Raw genomic sequence first — 12,870 nt, forward strand, 5'->3', positions numbered from 1 at the left:
ACGGTCACCGTCTGACTTTGGGTAAGTCACTTAAGGTGTTTGCCTCAGTTTCCCAGTCTGTAATTTTGACAGAAATGACAATTTCCTGCAGTATCCTTGGTTATGAAATTTATGTATTATTCTGGGCTGGGATTGTCTAAAACTCTTTGGAGTGGGGGGGAGAGGTAACCTGTGTAACTCCTGGGAGTACAAAAGACTATTGAAAATGTGCCAGACAAGTGTGGACTTTTGGGACAATAAATGTTAAGTGGATTTTCTTCAGATTCGCTAGGGAGAGGTTAATGCAAATTCCACAACTCTGGTTATGCAAAACCCCAGCCTTTTGAAGTTTTGCCCTGAATTGGTGTTTGTTTGCTTATTTACCTGTTAATGAAGGCCGAGATCACATGTCCAAGCCATTTAAAGAAACGGCTGTTCTGCCCAGTCCAAGGGAATGGGGGGGACCCAGTTGTGGCTGCCCTTGGCTGGAGCTGGGGCGACCTATGGTAGGGTTTTTCGCATGTGTATAGGTTCTTTTATTGATTCAGTATGTTTTCTCTGTAGTCTGTTTACCTTAAGAATAGGTGTGTTTACTTAGATGGAGCTGTGTGGTAACATAACTGGCAGTACACTTCAGAGAAAAAGCAAAGTGCAGATACTGGCCTGTTAAGGCAATCTGGTTTGCTGGGGATATCACCGTGAAACCCAAGGAGCTGTGGAACCCCCAGTCAGGAGGGAGAAAGACAAGGGTCTCTGCTGAAGACAGGTGATGGCTGGGAGCTTGAAAGCTTTAAGTAGATACCCTGGAAGGACCACAGAGGGGGAATACAGGTGCAGTCACTGTGAAACTGTGACAGGACTATTGTAATAGCATCCACCTCACAAGAGTATATGACTTCATTCATTAACTGTACTTAGTATGTGGAGATTGTACTGTATGACTGGAGAATTGCTAACATAGTTCCCATTTTTAAGAAAGGAAAAAAACGTTATCCGGGTAACTACAGGCCTGTTAGTTTGACCTCTGTAGTCTGCAAGGTCTTGGAAAACATTTTGAAGGAGAAAGTAGTTAAGGACATTGAGGTCAATGGTAAATGGGACAAAATACAACATGGTTTTACAAAATGTAGATCGTGCCAAACCAACCTGATCTCCTTTTCTGAGAAAGTAACAGATTTTTTTAGACAAAGGAAACGCAGTGGATCTAATTTACCTAGATTTCAGTAAGGCATTTGATACAGTGCCACATGGGGAATTATTAGTTAAATTGGAAAAGATGGGGATCAATATGAAAATTGAAAGGTGGATAAGGAATTGGTTAAAGGGGAGACTACAATGGGTCCTACTGAAAGGTGAACTGTCAGGTTGGAGGGAGGTTACCAGTGGAGTTCCTCAGTGATCGGTTTTGGAACCAATCTTATTTAATCTTTTTATTACTGACCTTGGCACAAAAAGTGGGAGTGCACGAATAAAGTTTGCAGATGATGCAAAGCTGGGAGGTATTGCCAGTTTAGAGAAGGACTGGGATATCATACAGGAGGATCTGGATGACCTTGTAAACTGGTGTAATAGTAATAGGATGAAATTTAATAGTGAGAAATGTGAGGTCATGCATTTAGGGATTAATAACAAGAATTTTAGTTATAAGCTGGGGACGCATCAATTAGAAGTAATGGAGGAGGAGAAGGACCTTGGAGTATTGGTTGACCTCAGGATGACTATGAGCCGCCAACGTGATGTGGCCGTGAAAAAAGCTAATACGGTCTTGGGATGCATCAGGCGAGGTATTTCCAATAGAGATAAGGAGGTGTTAGTACCGTTATACAAGGCACTGGCGAGACCTCATCTGGAATACTGTGTGCAGTTCTGGTCTCCCGTGTTTAAGAAGGATGAATTCAAACTGGAATAGGTACAGAGAAGGGTTACTAGGATGATCTGAGGAATGGAAAACCTGTCTTATGAAAGGAGATTCAAGGAGCTTGGCTTGTTTAGCCTAACCAAAAGAAGGTTGAGGGGAGATATGATTGCTCTCTATATCAGAGGGATAAATACCGGAGAGGGAGAGGAATTATTTAAGCTCAGTACCAATGTGGACACAAGAACAAATGGATATAAACTGGCCATCGGGAAGTTTAGACTTGAAATTAGATGAAGGTTTCTAACCATCAGAGGAGTAAAGTTCTGGAATAGCCTTCCAAGGGAAGCAGTGGGGACAAAAGACCTTTCTGGCTTCAAGATTAAACTGGATAAATTTATGGAGGAGATGGTATGATGGGATAACATGATTTTGGCAATTAATTGATCTTTAAATATTCATGGTAAATAGGCCCAATGGCCTGTAATGGGATGTTAGATGGGGTGGGATCTGAGTTACTACAGAGAATTCTTTCCTGTGTATCTGGCTGGTGAATCTTGCCCATATGCTCAGGGTTCAGCTGATCTCCATATTTGGAGTTGGGAAGGAATTTTCCTCCAGGGCAGATTGGAAGAGGCCCTGGGGATTTTTCGCCTTCCTCTGTAGCATGGGGCATGGGTCACTTGCTGGAGGATTCTCTGCACTTTGAAGTCTTTAAACCATGATGAGAGGACTTCAGTAGCTCAGACATAGGTGAGAGGTTTATCGCAGGAGTGGGTGGGAGAGATTCTGTGGCCTGCATTGTGCAGGAGGTCAGACTAGATGATCATAATGGTCCCTTCTGACCTTAATATCTATGAATCTATTAATCTGTGAGATCCGTGGATGAAAATTACTATTATTTATATTATCGTAGCAGCTAGGAGTCCCAGGCATGAGTCAGGACCTCACTGTACTAGATGCTGTAGTAGAAGTGCAAAGTATTTAACTGCACTTCATTTTCCCAGCCTGCCATCATTCTATATCATTTTAGTTACAATAGATTAATGGGGCTTAAAAAATGTATAATAAAATATTGATAAGAATTCTGTGTTTTGTTTTAGTTCATGGCTTTGGTTGCCAGTACATTGCTGGATCTGGTGAAAAACTTAAGAGCCTTTGCAGGGCTGCTGGTGGTGAGTTACAATTCGAGATTGTCAGTCTTTCTGTAATATGCTGCAGTCTAGGGTACACTTTCAACAGAGTAAACCAGCGAAGGTACATGCATTGTCCCCACTAACAATAGCAGAAACTACATGACTAATTTTCATGAAACAGCACATCAGATATTTGCTTCCAAGTGTTTATCCTGCCCCCTAGCAGTGCAACCCTTCCTTATGGGATCAACAAACTAGCTGATTATTATATGTGGAGCTGGTAGCAACTTTCCATTATAAGACCCTCTGTTCAGTTACTTATAACTTTACAAAACTTTAAGCATTCAGGCTGAAATTTCCTGTCCTGGGTTTCTGCCTCAGGCTTTTTAATTTTTTTTTAAGTTTCAGCTGAAACAGTTCAGCCATGTCCAAGAAGAAGGTTAAGGAAATATACGTTATCCACATTAAAAACCACCCTAACCAACTAGAGCCCTGCGCAGATACAAAGTTTATATCTGTGGATATAAAGCGGATATCTGTGGAGTTGCAGGGCTCTACCAGGAACCACAGCGGTGAAAGCAGCAGCACGTCAGGCCTCGGTTCACAGGAGCCAACGTCCAGCCCGGGCAGCTCCTCCAGCATGACCGTAGTGTCCCCAGCCCTGCCCACTGGGGCTGGCACCAGGTTCACCAGCAGCTGTCCCTGGTTGCGCTAGAGTGTGCAAGCAGGTCGCATGCTCTCGGCCAGAGATACACGCAGTCTCTGCCCTAAGGAGCTTACAGTCTGAGACCGATCTTGCGATAGGCTGAGCACCCTCAACCATCATTAATTTCAAATATTTTTGTTTAAGTTGGAGTTGAGGATGCTCAGTTGATCTCCTTGGATGATGAGGTCTTATTACATTTGTTGTTGAGTTGAGACTTATTTTTTCCAACGTTAGTCTGCAACATATACTGTTAGTATCATGTTAATTATTTTTTGGCCCGTTTCTCTTTTGAGTGTTTACTGTATATATTAGAGTTAATTTCATAGCTGGTGTTACAGGGAATAAAACTGATTGATTATTGCTAAGCCAGATGCCCCACCTAGTGGCAGACTGTGGATGTGTAGCATCAACTGGATCCAACATGTTTAAAATCCTCTTGTGTGTAGCTCAAAGTAGAATATCCTTTTCCTTCCTGGGACTTTTTAAATAACAATATAGAAACATGAGAACTGAAATTATCCTGGCATTTTCACTAGAAAGCTCATGTTGTCTCAAGCCAGCCTAGTAGCAAGTGATGCTTTCTTCAGTAAGAATTGTAAAGCGTTGACAACTCTCTGAAGGTTATTTCTAGGGCAACTCCTGACATAAGGTAAAATTTTCAAAAGTACATGAGTGATTTCAAAACATAAGTCCCATTTTCAAAAGGCACATAGTGCTCATTGATAATCAGTGGGAGCTGGTCCTTTTTCAAAATGGGAATTATGCTCCTAAGTCACTGAAACACTTTTGAAAATTTAACTTTAGCACGATTACAGCGGTGCTTTTACAGAGGTTTCTGATTAAATATAAATAGCTGATTTAAATTTGGCCATAGCTTAGGTTTGGTAGAAGCTTGCTTTTAGGAAACCTAAGTCCAACAGCAATCTTCCCATAACTTTTTAAAAATCGCAATAGAAATTGTTTTTAACCGCCACTCCTGTGTAGTGTTTGCAGTTCAGCCATCACCACACTGAGAACCAGAAGGTGAAACTTTTCATAAAGAAAAGTGACTTCATCAGTTTTTTTTTAACAATTCCCCACTGAATGGACTATAGAGAGAAAGCATACAGCATAGAGTGAAAAATAAGTGTGCTTTAAAAAGTTTTCACTTTTAATAACCCATGGCATTGTTTTAAACAAATTCCGTTACCTCCGTTACTCCATGAGTTTTAAGTTGATTGTATTCTTTTTAACATTGAATGGTCTCTGAGTAGCTTACCTTACAACACCCTAAGTTAGTTTTTGAGTATTTTAGTGACTAATGTTAATGTGTATTCCTTTCCAGGTGGTTTTCTATGCGTTTGCTATAACTGGCATAGTGCTATTTAAAGGTGCTGTTGTTCCTATGGGAAATATCAGGTAAGGCTTTACTCTAAATGTTCAGTATTTGGAAAGATCCTCTTGGTTTTTTAAACCCCACTGTATACCTCTGTTCTTATCTCCCTGAACTCTTTGATAAGTACCTCCATCCTCAGTCTCCTCTTCTGTACACTCCTCACTATTATAGTATAATTTTTAATTTGTGGTGGGCCAAGAATCTTTGACTTTCTTACTGTGAGCCCCTTGATTTTCCCTCCTTATCTTTCTCTTCCTTTCTCTCCAGTCTGTCACTAACCTCTTAAATCTTGCAGGTTTTCCTCCCCTGCTCACTATTCTATCCTTCCAACTTCCCATCACTGTTTTGAGTCTCCAGGAATGCTCATCCCCATCTTGGAAATTTCAGACCCCTTTTCTGCTTTCTCTCTAACTAGAGCTCCCTTTCTGCCTGTGAGAAGGTACTCAACTCAATGGAAGCATTCTACCTATAGAACAGTGTCTAGCATGTTATAATAACATTGCACTCTAATTTCATTGTAGTGTTGTCAATGCAACATCTGGTAACAGCACCTTGCAGTGTGGGACCTACGAGCAGTTGGAGTATTGGCCAAACAACTTTGATGACTTTGCTGTGAGTCTGGTTGCTAGTGGAATATGTTCTGTGTTTTCTGAAGATGTCTAAATAGTGACAGTTAGTGCAATAACCACTCAACCTCTGTTTCATCTTGTTGCTTAGGCTGCGGTAGTAACTCTCTGGGATATCATGGTGGTGAACAATTGGCAAGTTTTCCTGGATGCATTTTCAAGATACTCAAGTCCGTAAGTAATAAAACTGGTACCTAAGGAGACCCTCCATTGGGGGTATTATCCTGTGTTCTATTCAACATAGTTCTTCAAAGTAAATGGGCAGAAACTATAGACAGAGTTCACTTCTTATGATCTGGGAACAGGAATTACATATGAAATTACTGCCTGCCAGCTGCTATCCCGAGTTGCGTCTCTTCAAATCCACCCAAGTATCTAGTAACCAAAGCTTGTCACTTAATGGACAGCTGTTTATTTGTCTATGTAAATTCATAGTCTCAGTCCAATGTCCAGTGGGCATCACATTTAGCAATAATTTGGAATCTTTGTTGGCAGTTGACTTGACCCAGAATTGAATTGACCATGGAGATTGGACTCCATATGAGTTTGCTTCACCCACCTTTGCTCCTTCATGGCCAACCTTGAGATGTGTTGGTAGATCGCTGTGGGGAAGCTTGTGTTGCTGCTGTATCAGTTCTGTGGATAAACGGAGGTGTTCAGTCTCGTGTGGTGTCAGTCTAGCATCTTTCATTTGCATTAAATAAACATAGGTAAAGTTTAAGAATCTTGATTTTTCTTTAAGTTAATTTTCCCTTCCTTTGGTGTCCCAATTGGTTAAAGCACAATGCGCTATACCGTGGTAGATTTGCCATTGACTTTGGTAGAACCAAGATTTCACTTCATATTTCATTTTCAGAATTCAGACTCAGAAATTGATGTGATATCAGTGTGTGTTTGTGTGAGGGGTGGTTGGGGATGGATTCTGATGAAGGACAGTACATTTATCTCTCAACTGATTGAGATCCAAACTTAACAAATGGTTTCTCCCAGACAACTGTTTTATTTATGAAAATGGTGCAGCTTTTCACAGGGAAAAATGTAAGTCCACAGCTATGAACTTTCATGGCTTTTTAAGGGATGGAGGCATTGGATAATCATTTTCATTATAAGGTGGAATTGTTAGTCTCATAATATCGTACACATCTTTATTTTTTGTCTTTTTAATATCCTCCTTCTCCAGGTGGTCAAAGGTCTATTTTGTAGCCTGGTGGCTAATTTCCTCTGTCATTTGGGTCAATTTGTTCGTAGCCTTACTTCTGGAGGTAAGGGAATGAGTTTTATCTGTAGATTCTTGAAAGGTGTGAGAATTTTTATGCAGATCTATTGGAAGTAGAGTTTTTGCCATTATGTGAAGTTGAGCACTCAGTGATGGAATAAATCCAAAGCCTGTCCAGGTGTAAGAGGACATCTAGTGATAAGAGTAATTATGGACATAATTTAATTAACTTTAGAGAATATTGTCCATCCAATATCCTCTAATGGGAATGAAAAGAGAACAGTTATTATTAGCATGAATTGTCCCAACTATTCTTGTGTATGTCTGGTCACCCTTGGCACACGAGAACTGTATTAAGCTGGAGGGTGTATTTTCTGGATGGGGTCATACAAACCAAAGTCCCGCTTACTTTGTGTAGATGTTAAAGACTCCAGAGCACTCACTGCAAGAGTAAGTATTTTTCCTAGAGTCTTTTGGACTGCATTTTTCATGCTCCCTTGTTGTATGATATACTATTTGCTGGTTGGTCATCACTATCTGCCCCAGAGCTGGTTTGCATTTTATTGGTGCTGAATGATTTCAGTTTGTAAACAGCTTTCAAGGGTATAAATGTACGGTGTTCTTATTTACTATATAAGAGCCACAGACTTGCCTGTGTGCTGTACTGTACTGTACTGTGTGTCTCTAGTACTAATCACCTAGGCTGCAGGTTTGTGGTGGCCATGCCCATTGCAGAGAGAGCTGGCTCTATAGGATTCCAGAAAAAGCTATTCCTCGTTTGAAGAGGCTGTGCCATGATTTTCCACTCCTGAAGAGGCACTGAGGTCAAGTCCAGAGAGGCTGGCCTGATTTAAAGAGGTTGCCTTCTAAAGCATGGTGATGATGAAGCAGGTTTTAAAGATGGTGCTGAAATCAGTATATAAAAATATTGTCATGACAAGCTTGCAGCTTTACCAGTACTTGCCTCTGCATCCTTTCTGGAAGGCTAAATAGCTACAAAATAGACTCTGGAGTGCCAACATCAAGTCTGAGCCTTATCTGCGAGCGTACGGGAAGGTATTCTACCCTTGGGGACCAGCCCAGCAGAGAGATCCATTGACTTTTTTTCTGCGGATTTGGGGCATAGATCTGGTGTAATGGCTTGGATGTGGCACTGTGTGGCAGGAAACTTTGTTTCTGCATGAGTTGTCCATCTACCTCTTGTCATTGTGTAAATCAAAGCAAGCAAAGAGACAAGCCCGAAAATCATTCCTTCTTTGATAAAGCTGTGACATTTTAACTTGAAGTAAGTCAAAGAAATTGCTTTTTAGCCGGGGGGAACCTAAGCAGGTGAACGCTAGTAGGGACATTTTAAAAATGTGGATGTTTAAATCAGGGAATGCAGTTTGTACAGTGTATTGAACCCAGGAGTCCTTTAGTCCCTCTGCTCTATTTTTACCTCCACCATCTCACTGTGTGACCATGAGCAAGGTACTCATCCCTGTTTCAGGCACAGAAACGTAAACAGTGATTTACCTCGAAGCGTTGTGTTGAAGTGTTAAGTTAATTCAGTGAAGTGCAGAAGGAATATTTTTATTATTTGGTATTTTGGTTTATTATTATGTACCTCATATATATGTATAACTGGCTCGAAGAACATTTCTGTTCTGGGCTTTAGGGGGATTTATAAAAACTAAACCACGGGGAAAATATAAAACGTTATGTCTAAAGATGCTAAAACTAGCCTTTTATTTTCTTTCTCCTTCCAATTCCAGAACTTTATTCACAAGTGGGACCGTCACTCCCATCGGCAGTCTCTCTCAGAAATTGAATACCAGACAACGGTGGAATTAATGTTCAGGTGAGTCACATTAGGACTAGGTGGATAATAGCCTATTTTTAAGGATGCTAATCTCCTTTTCAAAGACAGCGTTACAGGTGGGAACAGGGTTTGCTTCAAGCCTGGTGAGTAAGAGTACAAATCTTTTAGCTATTAGCCGGGAGCAGTCCTGAAAGTGCTTTACCTATGCCTGCCCTGCCCTGGCTTAATAGCCTAACCTTTTGGAACATTCCATAATATGATGCTGGGAGAAGAGGTGCTAATAATGAAGGACTACTCTGGGTGGGAAGGGTAAAACAATCCACATTCTTGGCTTTGTGTTCGACTGTGGGTGGAGAGTTGATCGTGTTGCATAAGTAGAACTTGTGGTACAGATTTAATGTGCAATGGCTTCACTGGGAGCATGTTCTCATTTGACAAGTTTTTTTTCAGGAAAGCACATCCATTGACCTCAGTTATGTTGTACTGCATGCAGGAAATTGCTTTCCTTCTCCTTATGGGAAAACAGCTGCTGGTTTCTATGACACGTCTGTAGTGTAGAAGGATGGATCACTTGGAACTGGATGCATCATTAGGAAGCATCAGCCTGTTGTAATTGTAATTCTCTTCTTCAGTCTTGAAATAAGGATGTTATATCTCAGTAAAAAAATGTTGAAAAATCCCCTTTGCTGCCCTAAGCAACTTATGCTTTTTTCTTTGTAGGGATGTTTTGGAAGAACCTACAGAGGAAGAGCTGATGGAAAAACTGCACCAGCATCCACACCTGCAACTGTGTAGATGACAGATTGGTGGGAGGACCAGTTTATTTATGCCTTTTTTTGCAATAAGGTTGTCAGCTGGAGGACTGATTATTGCAGTGAAATTGAATGTATTTTCTGTAAAGTGCTGTTAACCTGAAAGCTTACAGGAAAGCATGTAACATTTTAGTTGGCATTTTGATTTTACTCTTGAACACCACCTACAATGCAGAGAACTGCAGGGAGAACTTTTTTTTTTTTTTAAATAATCTGCTCCTTTTTTAAAAAAAACATTAAATTCTTCTAATGTGACTTGATTTTAGTCATTTTATGGGAATATGCAGCTGTTATTTTTTTAAGTGTCAGGACAAGGAGTTGTAGACCATTTTATTTCATTTTTTTTTTAAGAAGGAAGAGAGTATTAAAATGACAGTGCACTTTAATGCAAACACTTCTAACCACTATGCTTGCTGCTTTTTTGTACCATAAATAATGGAACTGCCTATTCTGGCATTCAGTGTGTGCCAAGGACCGTGCTTTGAAATTCTTGAATGAATTAGGCAGAGTCATGCTCTAGATTCTCAGCCTTTTTGTAATAAGGGAGATCGAAACACTATTTTTATTGAAATATGATGCCAGCATTCTTTTATTTACTAAATGTTCATAATTGTACAATCCTGTTCAAAAGTTCAGGTCGAAGGTGGAGATAGTCTGTATCACAGTTTCCTTTTTTTGGCCGGTGTTAAGGGCTGTGCCCATGTGGTGATTGCATTATATTGATAACATTATCAAGGTCAGTATAATTTTGGATGGAACAAACGTGCCCTTGTTTTACAATCTGGAATAATTAAGCTCTACTTCAGAGAAAATATGCTCATGTTGTTTTGAAAATGAGCTCTTCCTTTTTGCATTCTGACAAGTCTTGTTTTCCCTGGATTCATATTGAGCCACAATTTGTTTACTTTTGCAAGAATTTTAGTGGAAATCCTGTGCAAAATATAGCCATGTATCCACCTTGGGTGGATGGGGAGCAGGCAGTAATGTTCAGGCTTCCCCCTTATAATCTATACCTGTATATAATAAATTGATTTTTAATTCAGGGGAGTGGATTTAGGATAGTATGTGGTACCAAAATCATTTTTTTTTTTTTGAGCTGGATGGGACAAATCCTGCAAGGTACTGGGCTGCCTCATTTCTCACTGTAGTCCATGGAAGCTTGAGGGTGCTTAGAATCATGCAAGATCATATCCTTTGTGCTAGCTGTTTTCCCCAGTTCTGGTTAAACATTTATTGTATCATAGACGTCAGAGATGGGGGGAAGGGCCTATTAGGTCATCTAGTCCATCACCTTGGAATCAACACAGGATTGTTCCCTATTTTCTAGCTTTTTTTCCAATACAGTTCCACAGCAAGACACTCGCACAGTTGAACAGCTTCCACTATCTGATGCATCTCATCAGTAGGAAGTTAGCCTAATTTTTTCTTATTTTAGTGTAAGCCAGTTACTCTTGGTTATCACTCTTTAACCGCATTAAGCATTCATAGAATCATAGAATATCAGGGTTGGAAGGGACCCCTGAAGGTCATCTAGTCCAACCCCCTGCTCGAAGCAGGACCAATTCCCAGTTAAATCATCCCAGCCAGGGCTTTGTCAAGCCTGACCTTAAAAACTTCTAAGGAAGGAGATTCTACCACCTCCCTAGGTAACGCATTCCAGTGTTTCACCACCCTCTTAGTGAAAAAGTTTTTCCTAATATCCAATCTAAACCTCCCCCACTGCAACTTGAGACCATTACTCCTCGTTCTGTCATCTGCTACCATTGAGAACAGTCTAGAGCCATCCTCTTTGGAACCCCCTTTCAGGTAGTTGAAAGCAGCTATCAAATCCCCCCTCATTCTTCTCTTCTGCAGGCTAAACAATCCCAGCTCCCTCAGCCTCTCCTCATAACTCATAATTCCTTTAACTCCGTCTTGTTTCTATACTCTGTATACTTGGTGAATTATGTATGTTCATCCTGCCAAGTGAGCCTGTCCGTTCCTGTATGCTTGGGATGTTCTATTTTGGCTCTTCATGTTTTATTTGGCCATTATGTTCCATTGTTTACCAAAGTAGCATAACTTGGTGTGATATTTGTATAATCTTCATAAATCATGTCTCTTGTATGCAATCCTTGCACATGGACAGATGTGCAGAGAACAGTCTATTTTAGTGCTTGTTTGTTTGTTTATATATTGGACTGGGAATGTAATGCAGAACTACATACAGGAAATAGCGTGTCTAATATAAATTGTACTGTAAGAGGTAAATTACTGTGTGATACAACTCTTATGCTTTAAATGCACAGAGACTTGAATAGAAGTAAAACAGAAGGCTTAATTGGTAAAAATGTCCTTTTTATTCCTTTCTTCCATTTACGTGTTCTAAATGTTGAAGAACCTCATGTGTGGTTTGATCATCTGAAGGGCTGAGCTCTTCCCATGACATGTTGAGCACCTTCCACTCCCATTGATTTCAGTAAGAGTTGAGTGCTCAGCACTTCTTTGGCTCGAACCTATATAGAATTTCTATTTATGCTGTGTTGCATAACCTGGACATAGGTGGTTATTCTTGTTAAGGGTGGGTAGATGAGACACAGACACACACCTGGAAGAAATGACCATTTGAAAGCTTTGGAAAAATGTATTAAAACCATAGTTTGGATTCTCATATGTAAATACAGCAACAAATTTGGTTTTCTATCTTCAGATTTTTTTTCTTCTTGTTTGCTTTCTAGTAAGTACAAAGCTGTTCTGTGGAAATGGCAAAAAAAAAAATAAAAAAATTCATCAGCTCCATTGTAACAAATCCATGACCAAGGGAGAACTTTGACATGTGATTACTTCGCTTGCTTTTGCCACACTAAAAAGCTTTAGTGACAGCAGGATTGTACCCCAGATCTTCCTGTTCCAAAATCAGTAGCCCCTCCCACTTCAGCTTAAGGAAAAACATCTATGCAGCTATTGCAGTATCAGAGTTTAGGGAATAAAGCTGAGAAGTTCTGACTCCATTCAGTAGGAGACAGCACAAGCACACTGCACTATGGAGACATGTATAAAAGAGATTCTGTTCAGAGCTGCAAATGAGACAGGCAGTATAATTCCCGTTACTATGCACATGTTACAATGCATAGAGAAAAGCCTACCATTAGCAGGTAAAATCATAAGGGATTGATTGAGATGGGGGAAACGGACTTTATAGTTTCTCCACATTTTTATTAATATCTGTACTGTGTTGCTGTGTGTAAATTTTTTTCAGCTGCACAGCTTGCTGCTTTTGGCGAGCATTTATTTTCTAGGTTTTTAGAGCAATATTAAAAATGATTCCCAGTATCCATTAGTTATCCCCAAACTGCAAGGTCAGGTTGGCTTAAACACTTATGTG

General features: G+C 40.2%; 1 protein-coding gene across 2 annotated transcripts in view; it reads left to right on the forward strand.

Annotated features, from left to right (window-relative positions):
• Nucleotides 1–12,188, forward strand: part of TPCN2 (two pore segment channel 2) — a 57,060-nt gene extending 44,872 nt beyond the window's left edge. For both annotated transcript variants that reach the window (XM_084632344.1, XM_084632345.1), the window contains 7 exons: nucleotides 2,938–3,009; nucleotides 5,001–5,074; nucleotides 5,573–5,663; nucleotides 5,769–5,851; nucleotides 6,858–6,939; nucleotides 8,648–8,733; nucleotides 9,415–12,188. In XM_084632344.1, the coding sequence (XP_084488470.1) occupies nucleotides 2,938–3,009; nucleotides 5,001–5,074; nucleotides 5,573–5,663; nucleotides 5,769–5,851; nucleotides 6,858–6,939; nucleotides 8,648–8,733; nucleotides 9,415–9,493 (567 nt within the window). In that variant the 3' untranslated portion in view covers nucleotides 9,494–12,188. The remainder of the gene's footprint in view (nucleotides 1–2,937; nucleotides 3,010–5,000; nucleotides 5,075–5,572; nucleotides 5,664–5,768; nucleotides 5,852–6,857; nucleotides 6,940–8,647; nucleotides 8,734–9,414) is intronic.
• Nucleotides 12,189–12,870: the final 682 nt, after the last annotated feature.

The sequence above is a fragment of the Lepidochelys olivacea genome, assembly GCF_965140295.1.
Source record: "Lepidochelys olivacea isolate rLepOli2 genome assembly, chromosome: 6".
NCBI classification, from domain to species: Eukaryota; Metazoa; Chordata; order Testudines; family Cheloniidae; genus Lepidochelys; species Lepidochelys olivacea.